The following is a 23,282-nucleotide window of genomic DNA, read 5'->3' on the forward strand; positions in this document are numbered from 1 at the left end:
GCCTTTCGTAACGCGCGGGTTCTTCCGCCAATCAGCGGGGTTGTATACAAGGTGTCGTCTTCACGATCGAGGATAAAGGATCAGGATAAACTGGCTAAAAGGGTGAAGTGGATGAAACGGTTCGAGTCGTTGAAGTTGGCCGGAGAGCTTGAAAGGTTCAGGGGAAGTTGGTGGACGACCGTCCGTCTGAGGAGATTCCGCGGCTGGAGAGACAGAACATGGCAGAGAACTTCTTCAACATGAATTCACTTTCTTCAGTCAGACTGAACACGAGGTCTCCGACCCGGAGGGCCTCTATGATACGAGGAAAAACCCTCTCCATCTCCACCTACCACCGCGTCGCCCGCTGAGTTTGTCCGTCGGTACATTCGCCCGTCCATTGACCCACTGTGTCCACTACGTCCTCCCGACTTAATCAACCGATATCAGAAGCAAGCAGACGTGCAGGAGATTGATGGGATTCTCGTCTAGCGAACAAATGTATCAAGGGTATAGAAGACAAGCAGAAACCACAGTAGATCCAAACATGAACAAGAACATGGCCCATTCCGGCAAATAAACCCCAATCCAGGATCCCGTGCCACCACTCGTGGATGGACGATTATTAGTATGTCTATCATGCATGTATGTGCCAATAACTGTACAAGGAGTCGGGGACTCTGTATGAACAACCACCGCGTGCACGACCAGGGCTCGCCCCGGCAAGCAGTCATACGCCGATCAGGGTGAGCTTGAAGCTGCAGCTTCGCGTCCGCTTCTGTAGTTGCTGATCAATGGGTGAATAATGGGGGGAAGGTGTCCACTGTCCAGCCCGCGGTCTAAAACTTTTATTATAGTGATTGACGTAGGGAATCTTGCGCGACGGGTGCGGTGGATGCCGTCGCTTTGCAAAACAGGACAATGTATGTTTCAATGTCGACCGAGCCACCTCTCAGCGAGCGGGCGATTGTCTCTCCTTCAGCCAGCCCGCGCGGAGCGGCTGACCCGGGAGATGCCAGATAGGAGGAATTCGTGGCGGAGTCCGATAACATCCAGATCATACCGTCCGGGACAAGACACTCCACCAACCATCGTCCGTCCTGTTACGGCGGGGAGATTGCCAGTCCATTCATGAGCTTCGGGAGGGGTTTCCGCCGGGCGTTGTTGGCGGTTTTCGACACCCGAGGTGCTCCGTGGATCATGCGGGGCTCCTTCATGAGGCTGGAATCGAGCTTTGCGGGTGCTGATGTTGCATTAATAATTGATACACAACCGATACCCCGATACCACATACCTCGTGTGACAACTCGGGAGTAGTCCCCGGAAAGGTTTTGCTGGGACCTGCCCGCGGCAAAGGACGCGGCACTTGCTGTCCTCCAGAGGTGGTTCGAAGAGTCTGAGAGAAAGTCCGTCGTGGATCGACTTGAGAAGAAAGACGACCGGCCTCGGTTCCGTTTTGACAGGATGATCTCGTCAAAGAGCGCCACCCTGGGGTCTTTGGCCTTTGGGTTTGCCCTCTCCCTATCGCTAATGAACTCGTTGAAACCTAAACCGTCAGTATCATCCTACATGTGGGGACATAGGCAACTCACCTTGCGTGTGTTGTAGAACGCCGATATACTCTGCGTGCTCGCCGGGCAGACTCTTGAAAAAAGCGTCCATGTTGAAACTGTAAGTGAGGCCCGCCTTCTTCTTGTCGCCACTGGCCGGTTGGAGGAACTTCTTGTACGTGTATAACAAGCTGGCAAAGCATCGCACGAACGCAGCCCGTACTTGCTCCGGGTGGAATGCGGCAGGACACACCAAGCAGATCTCGTGGGCGCACCGATTGTGCACCAACGTCTTACATGACGCACACTTGTACATATTCTCATCGGCTCGCTCATCACAAACCGAGCAGACAGCCTTGTCATCCCACGGCTGGAGCTGCAGACAGTGGCCCTCCACCCAGCACGTGCCCTCGGTGTTGTGAATCGGCTGAATGACAGCCTGAGGAACGATTGTCGAGGCAGCGACTGTGGACTGTGCATACACCGAAGGCGCATACGTCGAGTGGTATTCGGTGTTCAAGGTGGTCACAGACAAATTGGGCGCATGCCCCAAGAAAGGCACACTCGGTCGTCTCGGGACCTGCCGCATATCCATACCGAAAGATGAGCTACGACGGGATGCGGCGTCAAAATGGCCAGAGCGCTTCTCACGCAACGACGCTTGGAGCGCGAGACCCGAATCGTTGCGAGATCCTGGTGTTGTTGGCAGAGGCGGGAAGTGCCCAGAGATGGGTGAGCTCTCTCTCGGGGAGGGCGGGGATCCGGTTTTGAACGTTGACCCGGTTCCTGGTCGATCCATGCCTTTAGATGAATACCCTCTCGACGCAGCTTGTTCATTGCGAGCATGCAGGAAAGCATTAAAGATAAGCGGTAACGTCGAGTTCGGCGGAACGGAGCTCTGGCCAAAGGATCCCGAATTGAGGCTGACATATTTGGCCAAATGTGTTGACTGTGCCTTGGAATAGTAGATGGAGGCATTCTCCGACATGAAAGCGTCAAAAGGGAACGTTTCAATTGCATAGGCGGGGGGACCGGCGGGCACTCCGTATCGACTATGAAGGGGGGCGGCGAGCTGCAGCAGAGAAAGAAGCTTCCTCCTCTGGTGGCGTGGTAGCGGAGTTGGCTTCACTGTGCTCTCGATCATGTCCTGGTCCAAGTCCACTAAGACAAAATCATCGGATGGGAGCTCGACCTTCTCATACCGACGCTCAATACCAACAATGTAGGGGCACGGGGCCTCCAAAGCTTGGATTAACCGTGCTGGTAGGACCGGAATCAGCACACCGGACCAGGGGATCGGGAAAAGAAGGTCCACCAAAGCTCGAGTAGCAAGGTATAGCATGGATGTGTGTGATGACAAGAGGATGATCCGAGATTCGGTGAGGGCGTACTCGAAGAGAATGATGATGTTGGACAACGATAATGTCCGAAACAACGCATACAGATCCGTGTTTCGGGACCCCGGCAGCTCATTGGTGGCTTCCTTGCGGGCAAAGAGGCGCAGCTCCCGCACAGCCAGTTCCACCTGCGTCTTGGAAGTGTTAGGGCTGAAGGCCTCGGTGCACAGATTCATCACATAGCGTTCCAATGGCTGCCATATGCCCATCCGCGGAGAGGGTGGAGGAACACGCTGGACGCTGTTGTCGGTCATGGGAACAATGACCGCCTTCAGCCATTCTTTCCAGAAACTAGTCATGCTCTCCTCTCGTCCGAGGATACCATATGCTCGAGGGATCCAGAAACCAGTGTCGCCGTCGGTCAGCCCTTCAATCTTTGATGCCGCTCCATGACGCACCGGGCGCAAAAGGTCGGTCATTAAGCCAATCTTCTCCTCTACGGCGCTGATTTCGTCTTCCAACTTTTCTCTCGAATCAGACCCAGATGGCACAGTTGGTAATTGAGCTAAAAGCCGAGAGAGTTTGGCTCGTTCCTGGGCTAGCCGCTCTCCCAAACTCGCCGCTAATTCCCGCTCCTCGTCGGTCATGTTATCCTTGCGCCATTCCTCGCAGCACTTTTCCAGCTGCTCCGCAGCTTGGTGGTTCAGCGGTATCCAAACAATAACGCAGATAGCGTGCAGACGTGTTCCGTTATCGCTCGTCATGGCAAATCCATGCCAAGTCGACCGCGGTCTCTGATCCGACGAGACGATGTTTATATCGTTTGGGAACGCGAACATTGGGACGTAGTCGGGGAAATGAGCGCGCTGTTTCACATCTTCGGGCATGCCCTTGGGCGGGTAGCGGTCGAGCAGGACGGGTTCGAACCTCCGTTTCAATGGATGCATACTCGGGGAGATCTCTAGCGGTTGCGGTGCGGGGATCACAGAATTATAGTTACTGAGGCGTCGCGAGGTGCGAATCGAAGCTAAAAACGTCAGCATCTGTCGGGTACCTTTCCACTGGAAATCGTGCCCACCTTGTCGAGCAACCGACGGCTGTCTCTTCACGCTGTTCATATCACGAAAGGACATATGCCGTCGCACGCTTCCAATACCAGATCGGAGTAGTCCCGACGGCTGCGAATCTTCTGAAACAATTTTCTGGGTGCGTAGTCTGGACCTGGGCCGTGACTGCGGCGTGATCGCCCCAGCGCTCAGACTTAGATCCGACAGGAACGACTCTCTTTCCGATGCGAACTTTAGCAACGCCTGGCCGAAATCGAAGTCTTCTAATCCTAGAAATGCAGAGGCGCGAGGAGATTGAGGAGGACCACCCTTGATCGTCATGCTGCTGCGATTGCTTTGGTTCCCATTAGCGTTGGGATCCGAGTCGCCTGAGCGAAAGGAGAGGCGCTGGTAGGAACGGCGGGGACCGATCACGGAGGAATTCCGGGAGAGTAGGCCGTCCGTACGAGGAGCGTGTGCCTCCTCGGCGTCGGCATCTTCTTCAATGGTGTCTGCCAACGCGGGGCCGGGCGGAGCGGCGCTGGTAATTCGGTATTCATCCCCCAGCTTGCGAAAGGTCTCCAGGACCTCAGAGCCGTCAACACCAGCTATCCAGAAGTAATCCGCGAGCGGGGTGGTGGAGGCCTCTGCGGAGGAGGCGGAGGAGGAGGAGAAAGGCATCTTGCCGAATTATCGAGGGTCGGGGTTGGCGTCTGCGGGGTTGTAAATCATGAATCGTCACGGGGGCAGTCGTGGGCTTCGTCACAGCATTGGGAATTAAGATCAATCAGTAGATGAATCTGGCGTCTCCCGCAATGATCGAGGGGAGAATCAGGAAGATTTCAGCGATCAGAGAGTCCGAAAGGAGTGGACAGGAGAAGCATGTGTGATCGCGACGCTGTCGCGCAGGATGGAGAGGGGTTGGAGTGCAGGTTGGAAGGCAGGAGTCGGAAGGCTGAAAGGAAAAAGGAGAAAGGAGGGAATAAAATAGCGAGAGGAGAAGAATAGACAGGCCAAAAAGAGAACGGGGAGGGGGGTAGGAGAGAATGTGGAGGAGGAAGAAGAAGAGGAGAGAAGAAACGACGTGGATGCCGATCTGGATGGAGGAGGAAAAGGAGAGGCAAAGGGAAAAGGAGCCCTCGACGACGGTTCAGTCAATGGTTTACGTTTAAAGAGCATTATTATTATTAGTTATTTCCTCCTCCAGTATTTGCTTCTGGTTTACCTCTGCCTTCTCTCCTTCTCCTCGTCCCTGTTCTCTGTCCTGATTTTTTATATTTTATTTTTCCCATTTTATCTTCTTTTCTTTTTCGGCTGCTTGCGTGGAAGGGGGCAGAAGTCGAAACAGCCGCCAGAGGGGAGAAAAAGCCCAGCCCAGCCAGCCATATTCCAGCCCCGAGTCCCTGTGTCTCAGTTGCATCCTGAAGACCGCACAGAAGAACCTGGAAGCCGACGCCGTTCCCGGCCTTTCTTCTCCTCCCGACTCTCTGAACCCGATGCAGCCAGGGACAGTATGACTTGGCAAAGCTGCTGCAGCTGTCGCAGCAAAAGATATTAGGTTTCAGGCCCGCCTTGACAGCCAAAAAAGAAGAAAAAGCAAAACAGACAGCAAATCGTCCAACGTGCATGTCAGGCTGGGGACGAAGCGAAAAAGCAACGAAGGATTCCCAAGGCCAGGGCATGTCGCTGGTCTACTGCAAGTGTGCATCTTTAGCTGCAGCCACGCCAACCACCCACTTGCTCCTGTTTCTCCTGTTGCCAGGAACCAGCCAACCGCTTCCCTCTCTCTCGACGTCGGTTTCGAATACGATGAATAACCTAAATACTGGAGAGCCGCTGGAGGGCTCGGGAAGCTTCCAGTGGCTCGGGAAGCTGGATAAGAGCCCAAGAAGTTGAACTTGGAGGCGCTCGGGTGGGGGGGAAAGAAACCCCAAGTGGAGTCCTCAGGCTGCAACGCTGGAGGATTCTGGAGAACGAACTGTTCCAGAGAACCATGGAACGCCCCAAGCTCTTGCGTTCCTGCCACAGTTCTGGGACGAAAACGGCTGCCCCTGAGTCCTTGTCGAACCAGAGGAAGCATACTCCGTCCTGCAGCAGCATTGCCCAAGAAATAATGACAATAATGTCTCACTTCGACTCTGAAGGCCGAGCGCGGTGCCGTCCCGAGGTTGAACCATTCCTCCGTTCACTTGTCATTCGCCGTTTATCATGGCTGCTGTCCTGTGACCCTTGAGTTCACCCCGGGAACCTCCCTATAGTATCTCGTTGTATAGATCCTCCGGAGGAGTTCCAGTGCATGCCCCTGTCGAGTCCGTCCGCTCCGCCGCGGGAATAGCGCGTTTCAACTCCAAACTTCGCTTCTTCTCGAGAAGAAGACAGAGGAATGTCATGGCACGACGCAGACCCGAAGTTCCGGCGATCTGTGGATCAGCCATGGCCGACCCGGAATTCGGAACCACTGAGGACAAATAACGAGCGATCAACGGGGCTGCGATGGAGTCGATATCGTTCGTGAAACGAACGGACCACTTTTTTCCTTCAGTGCTCGTGCTGAGCAGGCTTGTACTCCTTCACGGCCGAAAGTGAAGGCTGAAAAATTCTTCACTGCGCATGCCTTCGACTATGTGTCCTTTCCCAACTTCAGCCTCCAAAGTCGCTGATTTCCACACAGGAGGTTTCTTCACAAGCTATCAATATGACCTATATCCTCCCAAGTAATTCAAACGCACCAGATACGCACTCGGGCCCTAAATGATGCACTACAATTAAGCTCCTTGTCGTGTTGTTGCTCGTAATAAGCATTGCTTGGCCCGAACAACAGCCGCAAGAAAATATATCCCCAACAGAAGTAGTGTCTCATCCACCAACCTCAAGATTATCACTGCCAGAATATATACCTGAACCTCCACAGTTACCGAAGTAGTTTGCAGTTCGACCAGACACAGCTTACAATTTCGGACGGCCGTGTAAAGATCAGCAGATATTGAAGACGTACAAAGCTTCAAAAAATGGCTCGATGGGGTTTCGTGAATTTGCAGTGAAAGATAACTACCTCGGGCAGCTTTTGCGAGCACCCGCCTAGGACAGCTTTCTTTCCTCACGTCTGTGCGTTTCCATCTCGCGACATTACTTCCGTACGCATTTTCAAATACAACTTTGATCAAGTTTGGTATCGGGTTTCGATTAACATAAGCCGAGTGGAGCTCTATTCTATCATCATGCGGCAAAGTTCGATCGGATCAAACCAATTCGATAACCCTAAGCTGATACAGAGTGTGGATACCGCGTGGGACACGGAGCTAGAGGGTGAAACTCCGCGATGGAGATCGTGAGATCATCGATAGGTGCTCCACTGGAATTGGGGTTGCGAGACAGAATGCCGAAATAAGAACGCAGTAGCTCGAGGACAGCCCGGGAAGCTCTACTGGGTAAGTAGGTTACCCAGGCGCAATGCATACCGGTACCGTGTGACACTAGTTGCACGCAGAGGGCTTCTTTGAAGCTGCAGTCTGCGGAGCACAACATTCCGTTGATCACCTTTAGGGAGCGAGTTGAGCCGGTATCAGCGGACGGGCTACAGGTCTGCAGGGGAGAACCGCCTGCGTGCCGTTGCGGTTCAGATCCAGCTCGGCGACTGGAGATTGATTATTTGTGACACAGCTTAAGAAGCGCTGTGCTACAGCTGACGTAATTCATCACGCTCGTTTTCGAGTCAGCAGGTTGCCTGTCGTCAAGAATCCTTTTTCTCCCATTGCGCTCCTCCACTCGATCGACAACTGACCGAGTACGGTGCGGCCGTCCCGTCGTAGATCGGCTCGCAAAGTTTCCAGTCCCTCTTTTTGGCCTTCCTCTTGTTCAACGAGAAACGCAACCTGTAATACGTCTCGTGGTTTCAGTGTAGGAGGTTGGGTATCTACTTGGTCTGGCTGCTCAATATCCCAATTTAACGATACCGCTTTAAATGGGGGCTTGGGGTTGAGCCGTGTTTGCTAGATCATATTAGTAACTTATAGTTTGCTAGAATTAGTGGCATACGCACCTGGATCACGACTGCTCCATCACCTACGTTCTCAAGCTGTGCTTCGAGCGAGTATCGAACCAAACGTGTCTTCCCGTACGGCCCGAGAGACTTATTATCAACTTCCAATGACGGCAGCTCGGTCGATTTCGTTCGCACACTGAGACAGGGCTGCGCAACGAACTGATACAACTTGCGGAAAGTTCTCACCCGGCCGCTGGCGGCTTGCGAGTCAGTGTCCATCAAGGTTTCGGTATAGCTGACGCTGACGGCGAGGATATGGTTGCCTTCTTCCTTCAAGTCAAACCGTACGATTTTCTGTAAAGAGCCCCCTTTTTGTAGACCATCTTTAAGGGCTGCATCGGTGGCTGGTTCAAGGTCTAGGGAGGAGACTTGAGACGGAGTTTGCATCTCAGCAACGACTCGGACTGACGTTATCACGCGCAAAGTGTCTTCTGGGAGTTCATTATTTGCACTAAGAGTACAAGCGAAGGTTTCTCCGACATATGCGGAGCCGAAGGTGGGCGGGAGCACGAGCTTTTATCCATGGTGAGCAACCGGTGAGGATCGGGAATGTCGACGGCGTACCTGAGGGGTGAGAATGAATTGGCTATCGGCATTATCGGAGGGAAGACTTAAAGACGCCTTGCTCGAAATCTTTGTATTTGCCGCCGGCAGCGGATATTGATATGCTAGCGAGGGGCGTGACAGACTACGAAGGTCAGGAGGGGTAGCCAGCTTGGACTGGAACGATGCTTACCGCAAGACTGTACTGGTCAGACTGTGATAGACGAGGAATAGAATGGTGCATACCTTTGAGAGAGACTGAGTGCGGCTCCTTCGGGCCCTCAGCACCCGAATGAGCACGAGGACGAGCCATTGCTGAAACAATGGACCTTCGAGCCTCAAAGCTGTCGCTGTGATCAAAGAAAGCGACGCTGCCAGCCAAACAGCGCAAACGAAACAAAAGCAGCAAACCTCCACATCCCAGTCTCGCGGCTGCTAGTCCAAGTCGGGAACAGGCTATCGGTGCGGCAATAAAGGATAGCGCTCTCTGGGCGGACAATTTGTCGTGCACTTTATTTACTTCTCCGGCTCACCCTTTCCCAGACTTGAGTTGCTGATATTGGCTGGAAATGTTGACTTCCGAAGTTATTTGCGAGATTAGTCAGCTCTCCTATTTGCCAGGGGCTTGAGATCACCCGCGCCACTAACTCCTGCTCGTGGACCCGCGACTTGTTTACTCCTCCCATTTCATGAAACTGAGAGGAATTGCTTCTCCAGTGTCCGTGATGCCATCCGATCAATGCAAAACGCGCCGGTCCGCGCAGACAGTGAATACGTCCCCGAGTACCCCATCAACGCCTTCCTTGAAGAGAAAGCGCCCCGCGGACGGCCGCGACTCCCTCACCACCCCGACTAAGAGCTTTCGTCCCAAGCGAACAGACACAAGATCAGCTACCAAGTCGCGGAATGTGGTCGATTTGACTAGCGGTTCACCCCGCGTTAGTCCGCCCAAGAAGGCCAAACGTCCGAAGGACGAAGAAGTCGTTGAACAATCTGCTGAGCGCCGCCTAAGGAGGTATCGCAACTCTGCTCCGAAGAGCTTTGTGGAGCGCTTGCAGCGTGCAGTTACTCAGCGGTAAGTGTTAACAAGACCAACGTCATTGCCACAACTTCTAGTTAACCCGCGGGTTTCATCATAGGATGTTTGTGGTTGGTCAAACTGTCGCTGGCACGGAAGAGGTCCCCGAATTGGAGTTCGATATTGTCGGGACGACAGGCAATCTCTACAAGACATCAATCGGGCAACTGCCAGCCTGCAACTGTCCGGATTCGATAAAGGGCAACCAGTGCAAGCATATCTGTTACGGTATGTCATCCCACGGTTGTCGACCACTCTTTGCCTTCATGATAGCCTATTCTTTATTTCTGCTATTCTTATCCCTGTTATCCTTATATTTATCGTTAATGGCCAATATAGTGCTGGCGAAGGTCCTCAAGGCTCCCGCGCATTTACAGTATCAGCTCGCGTTTCTATCGTCGGTGAGTATCTCCAGCCGAGTTAAACGTGATCATTGACTTATGCGCATCAGGAACTTCGAGAGATCTACCAAAACTCTCCGCTACGTCATGTGAAAGAAAAATCCGAGGAGCCCGATACAAACGGCAATCGAAAGCCGGTGGAAGGCGACTGTCCGATTTGCTTCATGGAGTTCGAGCCGGGCAAGGAAGATATTGTGTGGTGCCGAGCAGCCTGCGGCAACAATATCCACAAGACTTGCTTCCAGAAGTGGGCTGCTACCCAGAACGCGCAGGGCGTCCGCTGCGTTTACTGGTACGCTTCTTAGCCTTCCAGATGAACCCAAGGTTAACGTCAAGTTTCTAGTCGCTCCCCCTGGCAAACCGAAGATGCAGACGGCAAGGTTGACATGGACATGGAACAGCTCCTCAGCCAAGGTCGGATCGGAGAAGATGGATACATCAACGTGGCGTCTCAAATGGGACTATCTGGTGAACGTGGTATGAGACCATCCCTGTGAAGGTTCCCCCTCCCAGTAATCCTCGATCTTGCTCGCTAACAAGACGATATCAGATTGTTCAACGTACTATCGTCCCTGGGGGCGCCCGCGTTCATACTATTCTGGGTGGCATAGCTGGGATAACCGAGGCTATTATTAAAGAAGGCAATAGATGCTTCATTGGTAAAACGTGCACTGGCATTGAAAGGGCCGGTGGGCGTTGCGTGGCCACTTGCATTAGATTGGGATCTCAAATTGTGTTTGGGTGGTATTATTTTGTCTGTCAGAGTTTCCTTGGTGTTCAGCTGCACGATACCCTTCCTAAATTGGAGTACACTCGTTCTATTCAACCATTTCAGTTAAATAATCCGTGGCTCTTGATAGTAATGGGTCGGAGAGAGTAGACAACATGGCACCGAGCGAGTCTATCAGTTATAGTCCCTCACAAGTCCCGATCCTACTCGCAAGCTTGGTCTCTAATCTGGAAGAGAGATATGCCGACAAGGCCCCAAGGTATACCCGAGACGCCACAGCACAAAGTTGGTCAGTTGCGCCCCGTGGCAAAGCCGTAGGCTGGATATCCCAATAAGTAGGCAACTTCGTTAGAGATGCCGAGTGCAGAGAAGTCCGCCGGAGCCACTCTGGCTTCCTGAAGAAACCACCTCGTACGTAGATGTCGCAGCGAGGGTACATCCGATCGTGTATACGGGACTAGAACGGGAATATATTCATCCTCATCCTCATCCTCATCCTCATCCTCATCCTCATCCTCATCCTCATCCTCATCCTCATCCTCATCCTCATCCTCATCCTCACCCACCGCCCCTAACCAGATTTCCCTTCTTCACGATCGCAACACTCACGGCCTCTTCGCCTGTCATCCACGACGGCATCCGCTCAGCATTCACGATGCCAAGTTCCGCGAGTTTGCGAATCCCGGCTATAATATCCGTCCCGGAGAAGGTGATAGATAGGGTTGGGCGTATTTCCTCGGCGTCCTCCTCGTCGTCGTAACCTTCATCACCGCCAGAGGCTAGAATTGGTGGATCGAGGAGTCGTGCGTCGAGACGGTCAAGCGGCGCGGAGGATAGGGACGTTCCCGACGTCCCGAAGCGGGAGTGGACGGTGAGTCTGCGCCTTTTGGATGCGTGTGGATCGACTTCGAAGTCTCTGGTTCGGCGGAGATTCGGTCGTTCGGCTGTGCTAGTGGTGGCGTCTGTGTCCTTTTCTGTGTCGAGGATTTTGTTTTCCTTCTCGGTGTCGTATGCGGGTTGTGGCTTCGATTGTTTGTGGTGTTCCTCGGGCGTGACAGTGTTGGATGGGCGTGGGTCGAGTGGGCTTCCTTCTAAGACTGCGTCGGCGAAGATGCTGAATGCGCCGTTGGCTTTGTTAGAGCGGCCCGGACCGCGGAGGGAGAGGAGGGCTTGGAGGCTTTTCGCTGTGAGTGACGTGGGTTTCAGGGTGTATCGTTGGTGTGGGAGGGAGACGGCTTTGGGGACCGCGTCGCGGACAATGCGCTGGAGGCTTCGGGCATCTGTTCCGGCGGCGGAGGCAGTGCTGGGCTTAGATCCGGTAGTACTTGCGAGAGACGTGTATATAAATGGGCAGCTATCTGGGAACGCGACGTACATGACTCGTGATGAGTCGGTGAGGGTTTCCGGGGCCTGGCGCGGATTCTGGTATGGCGAGTGCGTGACGAAGATGCGGAGGAATGTGAGGGGGAGCTTGGTGGAGCGGGCAAGGTAGAAGTGCGCTTTTACAAGCGGGGAGATCTGTTCTTGGAGATTGTTTAGGAAGGTTGAGGCGTGGACGCGCGGGATGCAGGCTGAGATTTCTGATAGAGATGTGTCTCGGGCTGAGACTCCGATGCGCGTGAGCTCGAGCGCTGTCCACCTCAAGCTGGATGGGTGGTCGTCTAAGTATCGGAGATCAATCATTGCTAGCTGCCGTAGCGTAATTCCGTGTCTCCAGTCGCCATCTAAAATACGGTCGATGACCTCGCGCTTCCCGCCTTTCCTGAATTGCAGCTCCTGATAAGCATTCCGGACGTCGTTGAGGGAGCTTTCGGCTGGATACAATCGGAGCCCCTCGTCATCAGGATTTTCGGCCTCATCGCGCTCCAAGAACGGAGGGAAATGTTTGGTATTTCGATCGTCTAGCCATTGGAAGACAAGATCTAGTAACGATTGGCGTGGAAGCTTTCCAAGCGCCTTGATGAGAGAAGGCGTGGCAGAAGGGACGCGGAGGTTGTTCGGAAGGCTGGCGGTTGTCGGCGCGCAGACTGACTTTGGGCGCGGCATGTTTTGGAAGTTAGGAAATAGCGCTTACTCAAGCACCGCACTCATAAGGATAGCCCGGTTATCGATAAACACTAATGATTCTGCGATGGCTGGGCTCTGTTGTTGCTACGATTCTGTTGTTATGCGCCAAGCATCAACAAGTTACGATCACGTGGTGATAAGACATGTGACTTCGCACGCACAAGCACCGAGCAATCTCCGAGTTACCTCCGTCGACCGCGGACAAGACCAAAATGAGCAGCCCTCTTCCACGACCATGTTCATGACCATGCAGCTGTCTGTGCTAGCTTCGACTCCGGTCTTCGCTTCACAGTCTGTTATTTTTGCTCGCTTAGATCGCTTCAGCTGTCACTTGAGCCTGCACCGACTCCAACTGTCTCCAAAGAATGACGAGAATCGCACCTTGTGCGATCGGAAGTATTTATTCGCCATCACCAGGCTTCTGGCAACAGTATGGAGGCGCCATATGGCTTTGATGCGGGGAAGAGCTCTCCTGAATCCCAAACCAAAGCCCGAAGGTCACAGATATTTGTATCGCAAACCGCGCAAGAGACAAAAACAAGGGCGAGGCGCAGCCAACCAGAGAGCTCGCTCTCGACAGGGTTCCGAGGTCTGAACACCAGACTGGCTAATGATCAGAGACAGGCATGGCCAGCGGGGAATTGATTCCGGCGGGGGCTTCAGCCACTCAACAAGCATGCTTCACAGGAAGTGGCCTTGGGGAGGTTATCGTGAAATTATTAATTCAGCGGGTCAACAGAGGAAAGGACCGGGTGCAGAGGATGGGCCGCCCATGGGTCGGGGTTCCGACTTCGGATCCAGTGGCGACCTGGGTGAGGCAACTCAGGTTCCTTGACAAAGGAACTTTCCACCTTTTTCATCACGCATCAAGGAATCGTTCGGTAATTGGGACGAAAGTATCTCTAAATTCCCAAAGTACTTCAGTGAAGAAGAGTTGAGGAAAGCATCAAGGCTTGGATCAACGCACAGGGCAGGTTGGAGCGGAGGCTGCCGGTGAGTGGCCGAAAACAGGGATTCATTTGGCTTGCAGGATTATTCAGCCCGCATTCAGCCTGCGAGTCGAGCCCCCACCCGGTTCCGTGAGTCCCACGCAAATTCTCCCTCGACTCACACTCACGCTCATCCCACTCTTCTTGTCTTGATCCCCTCTTCCGTCTCCTCCTTCTCTTTTCTCCTCTCCCCCATCTGCAAACCTCATTATCGGCATACAATATCCGCCAATATACGCCGTAGTGCGATCGATCTTGAACTACCGGGTTTCTCGAGCTCAGTACTGGCATTCGTCCCGCCTTGTGCCCCTCCGGTCACCCTGCGACTCCGATACCGTTGCGATACGAAACCACCGAGCCGACAGAGACACGCTGAGGACGAAGACTGATCGGGATCTTTTGGGCTGGAATTGAGGGTCGGAGGCCGATACGCCTCGGTGAATCCCCATGGCTGAATACAATGGCCGCCGGGCCCCGAACTTCTCGCAGTACCTCGAGGACCTGAATGCAATTCCCTCACCCTATGATATCGCGATGCAGCAGCAACAGCAGGAGGCATTCAACCTTGATAGCGAGCTGTCCCTGTTCACCAATACGGAGTTCTTCGACTTTGATAAACTCGGAGACCTGAACATCCCGCAGTTCGATCAACCTGTGGAGGAGAACAAACAGAACGTCACTCAAAGTCCTGACATGGAATTCTTGGATATGCTCGGTGGTAAGTGTAGAATCACTACTTATGGCTGGCCTCCCTTGTTGCTGCATCTCTGGGACCCTTTCAACGAGCATAACCGTGGAAGCGTTCTTTTCCTTTGCACACGTTTGTCTTTCCGACCTTTTTTTTGTTTCCTTTGATTGCGATCGGATCTGTGGCCATTTCCGGGTTGAGCTTGGGCTGGGCTGGTTGATGGCTGGACCCTGCACGACACTCACCATCTGCAATCCCACGCATTTCGCCATCTGGGCTCTTCTCGATTGGCGCGTTTCTTGCAGTGGATCAGAGATCAGCTCGTGTGTGTGATGATCGAGATTAGCGCGTCAGGGCTTGCTGCAAGTTCAAGGACTTTGGGTGATATCGTGAGAACGGCGTCTGATGGCGTCATTTCACGTGACACCATGCTTCACAAGTTGGCTGAAGTGGAGCTTCATCTGGCATTGATATCTGCCTTGTTTTGCTTTGATTTTCAGTTTTCCTATTTCAAGGCCAGAAACGCCGATACGATGTTTGCTAACCTCTGCCAGACGGGTTTGGCAAGATCAACGAGTTCGCCGCTCCCCAGATGAACCAGATGAACAACTCGCATATTCCCGTGCAGAATTCTCAGTTCCACGCCGTGCCGCAGTCGCAGGTACCCAATCAGCTGCCTAACGTTCCTGTGCCCATGAAGTCTTCTCCCACTTCCCCTACGACGAGCTCTCCCTCTCAGCACTCTGCTGCTGCCTCCAGCCCAACCACAGCTACCCCACCCGCAGCCTCCGCACCCGAGCCCAAGCGCAAGAATACACAAAAAGCACCCGTAATGAGCGTGGAGGAAGCTGCGCGGGTTGCAGCCGAGGAAGACAAGCGGCGCCGCAATACCGCCGCCAGCGCCCGCTTCCGAGTCAAGAAGAAGATGCGCGAGCAAGCTCTTGAGAAGACAGTCAAGGATACTACAGAAAAGAACGCCGCGCTCGAGGCTCGCGTGACTGCCCTCGAACTCGAAAATCAGTGGTTGAAAAACCTCATCACCGAGAAGAACGGCAAGTCCGCGGAGGAAAGCAAGAAGGCCCAAAACGACATCACAGACATGTTCAAGAAGTTCCTCGCTGCGCAGAAGACCGAGGGCGAGCGGAGTAGCACCGGATCCAAGATTGGCGTCGGTACTCTCTGATCCTGACAAGAAATGAAGTTTTGCTATTTTTGTCTCTTTCTGTTGTATATTTCTGATTTACCTCTGTGCATATGATATAGCCTCTACACTTCAGTGAGGAAGGCGTCTCACGGTGGATCGGTTGGTGGGGTGGGGTTCGGTGATGATTACGCTTAATACACAGATGCATACAAGATGTCTCAATCGAGGACGTCATTCAGTTTATCGTCCTGCCATCTTGTGTAACTCTGTAAGACTTCCAGGTGGACCATGACAACCAAGCAAACTTGGGGAATTATATTATCTCACACTCCAGGGACTCCACGTGTACAGCGGTCCCAGCCGCAGCATACAAACAGCGTACACGATACCTCCCAGCATCCTCACTTCCCATTCCCTCCACTCCATCAACCAATCCCTCTCCAAGAATTCAGTGCTTAAACCCTGGCAACAACAATAACCCCCCTCACAACCCCACTCCCCCACCACGCAAATACCCTCCTCGCACCAGCGAACTTCCCAAACCCCCCGCCCAACCCATATGCACGCAACACCCGCTCCCTAGACCCCAGGAACGCAGCGATCCCGCTAAAGACGTGCTCCGAGATATCCCTGAACTCGATGTTGGATTCCTCGTACCCGGCTTCAACGAGAAGCGCTGTGTACTGCGATTGTGTGAGGAAGTTTGTGTAGGGGGTTCCTGTTAGGAGGCAGAGGACTCGGAGGAGAAAGCGTGTGCTCCAGCTCCAGCTGGAGGGGAGGAGGAGATCGAAGGCCATGAGGGAGGCGTGGAGGGTTGAGTGGGCGTGTTTGAGGAGCGGGGTGCGCGAGGGATGGAAGTGGTAGAGCGTGTCGAGGGCTAGGAGCCAGGTTTCTTCTTCTTTTCCTTCATGTCCTTCTGCTTCTGCTTTTTGATGATCTTCGCCTTTAGGCTTTTGGCTTGAGTCGTGAGGAGGGAGGGATGCATTGATTTCGGGGCTCCAGGATGCAGGGTTCGCAGCGTCGGCGCAGAATATTCGCGCTCGCGGCTTTGTCGTTGTCTCTGTCTCCGTCGCATTTTCGCTCTCATCGCCGTCCTTCTGTTGAGCGCATTGACGTGCCTGTACCCGCCTCTCTGCGAAGCCCGCCTGCACAGAGAGCGAGGTGATACCGACGTAGGAGTCGAATAGTGATTGCGATTCCTCGGTAGGGCCATCCTCTCCCTCTCCCTCTCCCACTCCCACTCCCCGCTTCCCACCCGTTTCCTTCGTGCGCTTATAATCAAGTATCCGAAGCGACTGATCTCCACACCCAATCCCCACATCTAGCAAGCGAAACCGTTTCGTTTCCGGGTGCAGAAGCGGGCCCCCGTTCTCATCGAGCAGAGACGCTGTGATGAGGACTTGGTCGAGGAGAGCGGCGCACGCGGTTGGGAAATCCGTCGTATCCTGTATCGATGCTCAGAGCGAGTTAGCAATCCGTCCGTCTTTTTGTCTCCACGTCAAATTAGAGATCTTTTGCAGATGCGATGCAACGGGGGTGCGGTGCGGGGGAGACGTGAACTAGCTAGCTAGGTTTGAGGCTGGGCTGGGTGGCTACCTTCCAATATCCGAGATTCATCCACATGGATGGTGGGGGGATAGGGGCGTTGAGGATTGCATGGTCGAGGCCGTAGAGAGCCGATTGTTGTTGATCTGGGGAGTTGGGTTGGAGCTTGCGGAGGAGGGAGGCGAGCCAGTGGAGGGGGTTCATTTTGCCGCTGGGGAGGTTGGTGGCGTGGATGTGGATTATTGATAGGTCATTGTTGGGATTGCATGTTCCGGAAGGCCCTGGGAGTGAGAGGGATTGGCGACGGTTATAGGATTGCTTGCATTTTGAGAGATTTATGGCCGCTGGCGGATATGACGTTGTCCAGGGAGAAGTTTAGCTTCTTTGCGCGATGCCGTGGATGTGGAATCCGCGGCCTTGGCGGGCCGAGTTTTATAGCAAGTCGTTCTCATTGAATATCTGTCTGTTGGAAGAAATCTACGAGTACAATAGGATATCAGTTCATTAGCAAGTGCCCATTAGGCCTTCGAAACCCATAACGCCATAAACCCGTCGCCGGCCCGCCTATCCAAGCCCCGCATCAGTCGTAGAAAATAGGCAGTCATGCACGACCTGTGTGGGGGAAGTGCTGCGAAACATAAGGTCGTCAAATATCATGTTACTGCCCCTCCGCGTAGGTCGTATCCTTGAGGTCCGCCTTGTCATCTCCGCTCTCGTCGCCATCGCCGGTGATTTCCCCCCATCCTGAGCTTCGGCGACTGATTCGTCCAGGAACGATGGATCCCCCGACACCCGAGATACTCGCGGCATTGCTGTCCTGGCGGGTGTGGGAGTGTGCTCCACTGCGAATGCTGGCCCCGTCGCCCGCCGTTGTGCCTTGTTTACTTGCGTAGAAGCTGCCGCGTTCGCCCCCAGGTGCTGCTCCGGATGATGAGTACACGCTGGCTCGTTCTGTGCTAGCTAGACCGACGAGGCTGGGACGGCTAAGAACGCCTGGAGCGTTTATTGCCGATGCATTTGACGCCTCGCCGACCCCGCTTAGTACGCTCACTGGTAAGCTTTCGCGGCTGCCACCGAACACTGACGATGGCGCCAGAGCCCGTACTGAGGCGTTTGTATCTAGTGAGTTGCGTCGGCGGCGCTTTGATGAAGATGCCAGCGTCAGGATCGAGGCATTGTCAGTGAGGATATTATTTGCTGTCGCGATACTGTAAGTGACCGAGTGGCCGTGAGGAGCAAGATGCGGTGGGACTGCCGTGGCAGGGGACGGGGGGAATTGGTGCGAAAACTGCACTTGCTGTGAGTTGGAAGCGGATGAATGGCCATAATGATGGCCGTGGTACGTTGGGTTCTGCGCGTTGTAGATGTGCGTAGATGGCGCTGCTGATTGCACCGTCGTCAATGTGGTGGTCAGGGATCGAACAGAGGGTGCTGGAGATGAGAATGTGCTTCCTTCCCCTCCTCCAATTGTGCTAACACCTCCACCAACCGTCGTCGCCATCGTCCCAGCTTTCGAGTATGCAGCCTCAGATATCGCCGTCTCGCCGTTTGTGGAGATGGTTGGAGCGTTCGATTTGGCGCTCGTGGCCGGGATCTGGTTCTCATAGCCTGAGTATGTGACAGAGGGTTCGCTCTGGGAACGGGACCGCCGTCGGCCATGCTCGTCGCTAATATGAGAAGATGCATGGTCACTGGTAGATTGGTGGATAACATGGGTGTGGCCGGACAAGGGATACGGGTTGTTCTTGATGCGGTTCTTCGTCTTCGGGGATCCGTGGCGCTTGTTCGACCAGCGAGTGGTGCTAGAATCGGTTGAGCTCTTCAGGTTGGCGAGTCGCTTCATCCAACTAGCAAACGGGCGTCGACGTCCATTGCGATCTATTGTAGAGGTTCCATAAGCGCGAGTTCAAAGCGGCCAAAGTGTACAGAGAGGGGGATGAACATACCATGCGCCCGGGCAGGGCCGTCAGTTGTGGCCATTCTGGCCTTCTAAGCTATAATTGCGGCGACACGTAGAAGTTCCTCTGTTTCTCTTGCCCAGATTGTCTTATCTACCCAGTGTTTAGGCGGAGCACTGGGTATCGCAAATCGATAAGGCCAGGAGGGTGGTAGGGAGGAGAGACGAGGCAGCGAGGAGAGGCAGCACTTGGAGCAGACAAATAGAGGGGGTTGAGTGAAGATACTGCAGTTAGATCTAGAAAAACGGAGGTCAAGACGAAAAATAAAATTATCCAAAAGAGTTGAATGGTTAAGGCAGCGAGTGAGTCTCCTTTGTCCTGCGTTTCCGCACCGCGGCACGTGATACCCGCTCATCTCAGCCCAAACATTCCCTGCGATTCATCGTCCCAACGTCATTTATGGCCGCTAGCCACTGAAACAAAAACTCCGACAAATATGAAGGGATCTCAACAAAACAATGTCGCTTGAATTCCTTGACTAGATGTCCCTCGCGAATGCCATATCACGTGACACACCCGACAACCTCGCCAGCGACTTCCTCCACTCTTTTCATCAACTGCCACCCAATCTTCAAGATGGAAACGACTGCAATGGTCTACTCGAAGAAGTGATCTCGAGCCTACATTTGGCCTTTTTTTCCCCCCACACGCCTCTCGATAAACTCATGTTGAGGTAGCGGGCAACCCAGCCTGGCGGCTGCGGAACATCATGCGCATATATTCCGGAAGGCCGAAAACAATCTGCTCCCCTTGATCCCCAGCAATGAATATTCACAGAATCCAGCCACTCCCTTCTGAAGTCGCTGCTCAGATCAAATCTTCAACGTCAATTATCCACCTAAATGGTGTAATTGTGGAACTGGTGAAGAATGCATTGGACGCAAATGCTGTCACCGTTTGTGTTACTGTCGATTATCGACGCGGCGGCTGTGTAGTTGAGGATGACGGAATTGGGATTCCCCCGGTCGAATTTGAGCCTGACGGGGGTCTGGGAAAAGCTCATCGTACGTTTACATCTGCCTAGTACTCACCGTATACTCATCTTGGTAGATACATCAAAACTTGGGTCAGGAACGCCTGTACATGGCCGGCGGGGCTCTTTTCTCGCCTCGTTATCGTCACTTGCGCTACTGACGATAACCTCGCATTATGCCCATCATGCAAGCACAAACACTATCATGTTTCATCACTCAACTCCGGTTGTACGACTCACACCAGCCCCGAGGCATCAAGAGCTTAAGTTCAGCGACCATGGAACACGCGTCACGGTTAATGACCTCTTCGGCAGCATGCCAGTTCGCGTAAAACACCGCGCAATGATATTACAGAAGCCAGATGAATTGGACCGACAGTGGGACGATCTGAAGCTCTTGTTGGTCTCATTGATAGTTTGCCATGACAGTGTTTTGAAGCTGGTGATTTCAGACGCCGAGAAAGGTCGAACAGTGACGATCCATCCTCGCGGTCAAGCTTCACGGGGCGATGGTGAGCTGAACTTAACTCGCTTCAGCTCAATTATCTGTCAAGCGGGCTTGGTGGACGGTTACAGCCCCAAGGTATGGCATGCAGTGTCGGTAACTGTCCCGAATCTTAGCATCCACGCCGCCCTATCGCTGGTTCCCAGCCCCTCCAGGAAAGTTCAGTTCATTTCGCTAGGGATTGAGCCCATCTTCCCGCAGAACCAAACGAATATCATCTTTAGTGAAATCAACAGACTCTTTGCCGCGTCCGATTTTGGAACTGTTGGGAGTGTTTTGCCTTTTACAAGCGATGTCTTTGAGGCTGGATCCGGTGGACACCGTGGTAAGCCCATGTCGAAGGCCGTGAATAAGTGGCCGATGTTCTATATCCGTGTCAATGCAAGTGACGCGATCACAAGGGGAGATGACCCTGGCTTGCCAAAGTCAGACAAGTCTCTCCAACGGATACTGGATGCTCTCACGCTTATGATCAATGAATTTCTGAAAGAGCACAAACTGCGCCCACGCGGCGGAAAGAGAAAGCGACAGGCTTCGGTGGCTCAAAATTTAGAGGAACCAGTTGAGCCTGCGGCTGGTCAGGCTCGTCGTTCACGGGTGGCCCCCAGCGCCGAGTTTTCCGGGAAGCAAATAAAGCTCCCATCTTTTTCTCGACCAAGCGTCAGTACTCACTTTGGAAGTTGGTCTCGAATCAAGAGCGGCAACAGCCATGCATATGGAGGGGCTGAGAAACTCGAGGCACCAGCAAGCGCCCTCAAACCCACAAGCGAGAGTATAAGTGGTCTGGGTATCCCGGCGAAACAGTCTGCAATCTTAAAGTCTACTGTGGATAACATCTCAGAGCCCAAGGAGCAGGGTGACTTCTCTAATATCATCGACCAAACACTGAACTCCCAAGCCGATCCAGTGATTCCGTGGATCGACCCGTACACAGGAATAAGCCACAGGATCAACTCACGGACAGGTCAGTCCATCAACGTCCGGCCATCCGTAGCTTCTGCACTTGCCAACAGGCCCAGATCGACTGGGTCGCTGATGGCTACCCGAGCATTGGATAACAGGAAGCGGCCAGCGTCCGCTGTTCCTCTGGAACGCAACATCTGGTTGGAAAACCTTTTGGATAATTGGAAGAATCCCGTTTTTGGTCGGACCCAGCAGTCCATAAACGCGCTCGATACTAATCTGGATTATGACGCCAACATTGAGACCTCGCGCAGCTTTCATAAACTATGTGGTTTGGAAAGCTTCAGCGTGTCCAGATACAGTGGGAAACTACGGAAACGGGATCTCGCAACAGCGGAAGTAATTGGACAAGTTGACCAAAAATTTATCCTGGTAGCCATCGACACTGTTACTCCTGAGTGCCAGCCGACTTTGGTTCTCATTGACCAGCATGCAGCGGATGAGCGGTGTCGCGCCGAAAGTCTGTTCGAAGAGTTTTTCGCTGACCCGACAGGTGTACAGACAATCCAGGTGGATCCAATCCTGTTTGATATACCGAATACGGAGGCCTTGCTATTCAAACGGCAGCAAGAATATTTTGGTTCCTGGGGTGTGGAATACGCGGTGGAGCAGCGATCACGGAGCGGCCAAGCAGCTGTATCCGTATCGCGTCTTCCTACCATGATAGCAGAGCGTTGCCGGACTGAGCCAAATCTCATTGTCAGTATAATTCGGAGTGAGATTTGGGAGCGAACGGAAAATGGAACCACACGGCCGTTGACACCACGCATAGAGAAGACTGAGAACAGCAGAGACTGGGTGGAACGACTGGCAGGCTGTCCTTCGGGCATTCTGGACCTGCTGAATTCGCGTGCATGTCGGACAGCAATCATGTTTAATGATGTCTTGAGTATGGATGAATGCCAGGGTTTGGTAAGGCGATTGGCTAGCTGCGTGTTCCCTTTCCAATGCGCGCATGGCCGCCCGTCAATGGTGCCTCTAGCTGATTTGCGTGAGGCAGCAGGCCAACGGAAGTTTGATCAAGACACCTGCTATGCGGCGGCTGGTGTTGGATTCGCTGAAGCTTTTAGAAGATGGCAGTCCCAGTAACTGTTGCCTGTGTCGCCCTTGGAGCACTTCTTATTCTGAAATGTATACAACCAGCTGCTTAGCCATAGATTTAGGATCTTGAATCAGCAACACAGGTTAGCTGAATGCTATTCTTGCCTTACTCCCATATCAAGTCGTTTAGCAAACGGCTTCACCGACTGCTGCGTTTGCCGTCATGCGGGACTACGTTCGCCCCTCTAATGCATGAGGAGCAAAAGGCCTCAAGGCAACACCGCTAACCAGATGGTTTTGCAGGACCGGATCCCCCCGTCTTTGTCTGAACTCTCTATATATACCACGATATTCTCCAGCTAGCCCTTCCTCTCTGCCCATGTCTTTACCGTCCCTCCTCGCTGGTACTACACTTTATCCTCAAGTGAAACCTACACGTGTACCCCAACGCCATGAATTCCCGCGAATTCTAAGGATGCTCCCGAAATGACACTAGCATCTCTAGGTATGGTGCCTTTGGCATGGTATACCTCCGCGTCGAGACTTGGCTGACTGAAAGGCCATCAAGGATGCACGCCTATATACCCCCTGGAGCTCATTCCAATGCACCCGGGCGTGGTTTGGGCTGGATGGAAGACGACGAAACCCGGAAAACGAAGTGAAGCAAAGGCGCATACCATAGACGCCGTAACTGGTTTCTGGC

At 53.4% G+C, this 23,282-nt stretch overlaps 10 protein-coding genes across 10 annotated transcripts; 3 read left to right on the plus strand and 7 right to left on the minus strand.

The window, feature by feature from the left end:
- Positions 1 to 897: 897 nt before the first annotated feature.
- On the minus strand, positions 898 to 4,677 carry BJX67DRAFT_41046 (dDENN domain protein). Its single transcript, XM_071034963.1, has 3 exons — positions 3,945 to 4,677; positions 1,572 to 3,893; positions 898 to 1,525 (listed from the first exon to the last, which is right to left on the minus strand). The coding sequence occupies exons 1-3, from the start codon at positions 4,591 to 4,593 to the stop codon at positions 1,083 to 1,085; spliced, it is 3,414 nt and encodes a 1,137-aa protein (XP_070887445.1). The 5' UTR covers positions 4,594 to 4,677; the 3' UTR covers positions 898 to 1,082.
- Positions 4,678 to 5,282, minus strand: BJX67DRAFT_41045 (uncharacterized protein). Its single transcript, XM_071034962.1, has one exon. The coding sequence runs from the start codon at positions 5,089 to 5,091 to the stop codon at positions 4,762 to 4,764; it is 330 nt and encodes a 109-aa protein (XP_070887446.1). The 5' UTR covers positions 5,092 to 5,282; the 3' UTR covers positions 4,678 to 4,761.
- BJX67DRAFT_41044 (uncharacterized protein) lies at positions 5,283 to 6,078 on the minus strand. The gene has a single exon (XM_071034961.1). The coding sequence runs from the start codon at positions 5,990 to 5,992 to the stop codon at positions 5,474 to 5,476; it is 519 nt and encodes a 172-aa protein (XP_070887447.1). The 5' UTR covers positions 5,993 to 6,078; the 3' UTR covers positions 5,283 to 5,473.
- A 1,593-nt stretch (positions 6,079 to 7,671) lies between these two features.
- On the minus strand, positions 7,672 to 8,927 carry BJX67DRAFT_41066 (uncharacterized protein). Its single transcript, XM_071034964.1, has 4 exons — positions 8,744 to 8,927; positions 8,691 to 8,697; positions 8,519 to 8,642; positions 7,672 to 8,467 (listed from the first exon to the last, which is right to left on the minus strand). Exons 1-4 carry the CDS (start codon positions 8,808 to 8,810, stop codon positions 7,907 to 7,909), a joined length of 759 nt encoding a protein of 252 aa, XP_070887448.1. The 5' UTR covers positions 8,811 to 8,927; the 3' UTR covers positions 7,672 to 7,906.
- Positions 8,928 to 9,368: 441 nt separating this feature from the next.
- On the plus strand, positions 9,369 to 10,737 carry BJX67DRAFT_41125 (RING finger protein). Its single transcript, XM_071034966.1, has 5 exons — positions 9,369 to 9,803; positions 9,915 to 9,976; positions 10,027 to 10,268; positions 10,320 to 10,453; positions 10,527 to 10,737. Exons 1-5 carry the CDS (start codon positions 9,638 to 9,640, stop codon positions 10,610 to 10,612), a joined length of 690 nt encoding a protein of 229 aa, XP_070887449.1. The 5' UTR covers positions 9,369 to 9,637; the 3' UTR covers positions 10,613 to 10,737.
- A 416-nt stretch (positions 10,738 to 11,153) lies between these two features.
- Positions 11,154 to 13,076, minus strand: BJX67DRAFT_41151 (CENP-N/CHL4 family protein). Its single transcript, XM_071034967.1, has one exon. The coding sequence runs from the start codon at positions 12,750 to 12,752 to the stop codon at positions 11,265 to 11,267; it is 1,488 nt and encodes a 495-aa protein (XP_070887450.1). The 5' UTR covers positions 12,753 to 13,076; the 3' UTR covers positions 11,154 to 11,264.
- Positions 13,077 to 14,095: 1,019 nt separating this feature from the next.
- On the plus strand, positions 14,096 to 16,090 carry BJX67DRAFT_41118 (putative bZIP transcription factor (MetR)). The gene is made up of 2 exons (XM_071034965.1): positions 14,096 to 14,480; positions 15,005 to 16,090. The coding sequence occupies exons 1-2, from the start codon at positions 14,210 to 14,212 to the stop codon at positions 15,631 to 15,633; spliced, it is 900 nt and encodes a 299-aa protein (XP_070887451.1). The 5' UTR covers positions 14,096 to 14,209; the 3' UTR covers positions 15,634 to 16,090.
- Positions 15,842 to 17,498, minus strand: BJX67DRAFT_41181 (uncharacterized protein). Its single transcript, XM_071034969.1, has 2 exons — positions 17,191 to 17,498; positions 15,842 to 17,039 (listed from the first exon to the last, which is right to left on the minus strand). Exons 1-2 carry the CDS (start codon positions 17,341 to 17,343, stop codon positions 16,050 to 16,052), a joined length of 1,143 nt encoding a protein of 380 aa, XP_070887452.1. The 5' UTR covers positions 17,344 to 17,498; the 3' UTR covers positions 15,842 to 16,049.
- Position 17,499: 1 nt separating this feature from the next.
- Positions 17,500 to 19,382, minus strand: BJX67DRAFT_41180 (uncharacterized protein). Its single transcript, XM_071034968.1, has 2 exons — positions 19,086 to 19,382; positions 17,500 to 19,017 (listed from the first exon to the last, which is right to left on the minus strand). Exons 1-2 carry the CDS (start codon positions 19,117 to 19,119, stop codon positions 17,798 to 17,800), a joined length of 1,254 nt encoding a protein of 417 aa, XP_070887453.1. The 5' UTR covers positions 19,120 to 19,382; the 3' UTR covers positions 17,500 to 17,797.
- A 117-nt stretch (positions 19,383 to 19,499) lies between these two features.
- On the plus strand, positions 19,500 to 22,783 carry BJX67DRAFT_349540 (putative DNA mismatch repair protein (Mlh3)). Its single transcript, XM_071028761.1, has 2 exons — positions 19,500 to 20,101; positions 20,148 to 22,783. The coding sequence occupies exons 1-2, from the start codon at positions 19,861 to 19,863 to the stop codon at positions 22,625 to 22,627; spliced, it is 2,721 nt and encodes a 906-aa protein (XP_070887454.1). The 5' UTR covers positions 19,500 to 19,860; the 3' UTR covers positions 22,628 to 22,783.
- Positions 22,784 to 23,282: the final 499 nt, after the last annotated feature.

The sequence above is a fragment of the Aspergillus lucknowensis genome, assembly GCF_044049455.1.
Source record: "Aspergillus lucknowensis strain CBS 449.75 chromosome Unknown BJX67scaffold_13, whole genome shotgun sequence".
Taxonomy (NCBI): Eukaryota; Fungi; Ascomycota; class Eurotiomycetes; order Eurotiales; family Aspergillaceae; genus Aspergillus; species Aspergillus lucknowensis.

Excerpts from the sequence above, each read along its gene's own strand:
- BJX67DRAFT_41046 (XM_071034963.1), bottom strand. The coding sequence starts at position 4,593 with ATGCCTTTCTCCTCCTCCTCCGCCTCCTCCGCAGAGGCCTCCACCACC. Across the intron at positions 3,894-3,944 it reads GCCGTCGGTTGCTCGACAAG|CTTCGATTCGCACCTCGCGA; the intron begins GTGGGCACGATT and ends TGACGTTTTTAG. Across the intron at positions 1,526-1,571 it reads CGTTCTACAACACACGCAAG|GTTTCAACGAGTTCATTAGC; the intron begins GTGAGTTGCCTA and ends CTGACGGTTTAG.
- BJX67DRAFT_41045 (XM_071034962.1), bottom strand. The coding sequence starts at position 5,091 with ATGCTCTTTAAACGTAAACCATTGACTGAACCGTCGTCGAGGGCTCCT.
- BJX67DRAFT_41044 (XM_071034961.1), bottom strand. The coding sequence starts at position 5,992 with ATGCTTCCTCTGGTTCGACAAGGACTCAGGGGCAGCCGTTTTCGTCCC.
- BJX67DRAFT_41066 (XM_071034964.1), bottom strand. The coding sequence starts at position 8,810 with ATGGCTCGTCCTCGTGCTCATTCGGGTGCTGAGGGCCCGAAGGAGCCG. Across the intron at positions 8,468-8,518 it reads AATTCATTCTCACCCCTCAG|CTCGTGCTCCCGCCCACCTT; the intron begins GTACGCCGTCGA and ends CATGGATAAAAG.
- BJX67DRAFT_41125 (XM_071034966.1), top strand. The coding sequence starts at position 9,638 with ATGTTTGTGGTTGGTCAAACTGTCGCTGGCACGGAAGAGGTCCCCGAA. Across the intron at positions 9,977-10,026 it reads AGCTCGCGTTTCTATCGTCG|GAACTTCGAGAGATCTACCA; the intron begins GTGAGTATCTCC and ends TATGCGCATCAG. Across the intron at positions 10,269-10,319 it reads GGCGTCCGCTGCGTTTACTG|TCGCTCCCCCTGGCAAACCG; the intron begins GTACGCTTCTTA and ends TCAAGTTTCTAG.
- BJX67DRAFT_41151 (XM_071034967.1), bottom strand. The coding sequence starts at position 12,752 with ATGCCGCGCCCAAAGTCAGTCTGCGCGCCGACAACCGCCAGCCTTCCG.
- BJX67DRAFT_41118 (XM_071034965.1), top strand. The coding sequence starts at position 14,210 with ATGGCTGAATACAATGGCCGCCGGGCCCCGAACTTCTCGCAGTACCTC. Across the intron at positions 14,481-15,004 it reads ATTCTTGGATATGCTCGGTG|ACGGGTTTGGCAAGATCAAC; the intron begins GTAAGTGTAGAA and ends AACCTCTGCCAG.
- BJX67DRAFT_41181 (XM_071034969.1), bottom strand. The coding sequence starts at position 17,343 with ATGAACCCCCTCCACTGGCTCGCCTCCCTCCTCCGCAAGCTCCAACCC. Across the intron at positions 17,040-17,190 it reads TGAATCTCGGATATTGGAAG|GATACGACGGATTTCCCAAC; the intron begins GTAGCCACCCAG and ends GCATCGATACAG.
- BJX67DRAFT_41180 (XM_071034968.1), bottom strand. The coding sequence starts at position 19,119 with ATGGCCACAACTGACGGCCCTGCCCGGGCGCATG. Across the intron at positions 19,018-19,085 it reads CGGCCCTGCCCGGGCGCATG|ATCGCAATGGACGTCGACGC; the intron begins GTATGTTCATCC and ends CCTCTACAATAG.
- BJX67DRAFT_349540 (XM_071028761.1), top strand. The coding sequence starts at position 19,861 with ATGAATATTCACAGAATCCAGCCACTCCCTTCTGAAGTCGCTGCTCAG. Across the intron at positions 20,102-20,147 it reads GGGTCTGGGAAAAGCTCATC|ATACATCAAAACTTGGGTCA; the intron begins GTACGTTTACAT and ends TCATCTTGGTAG.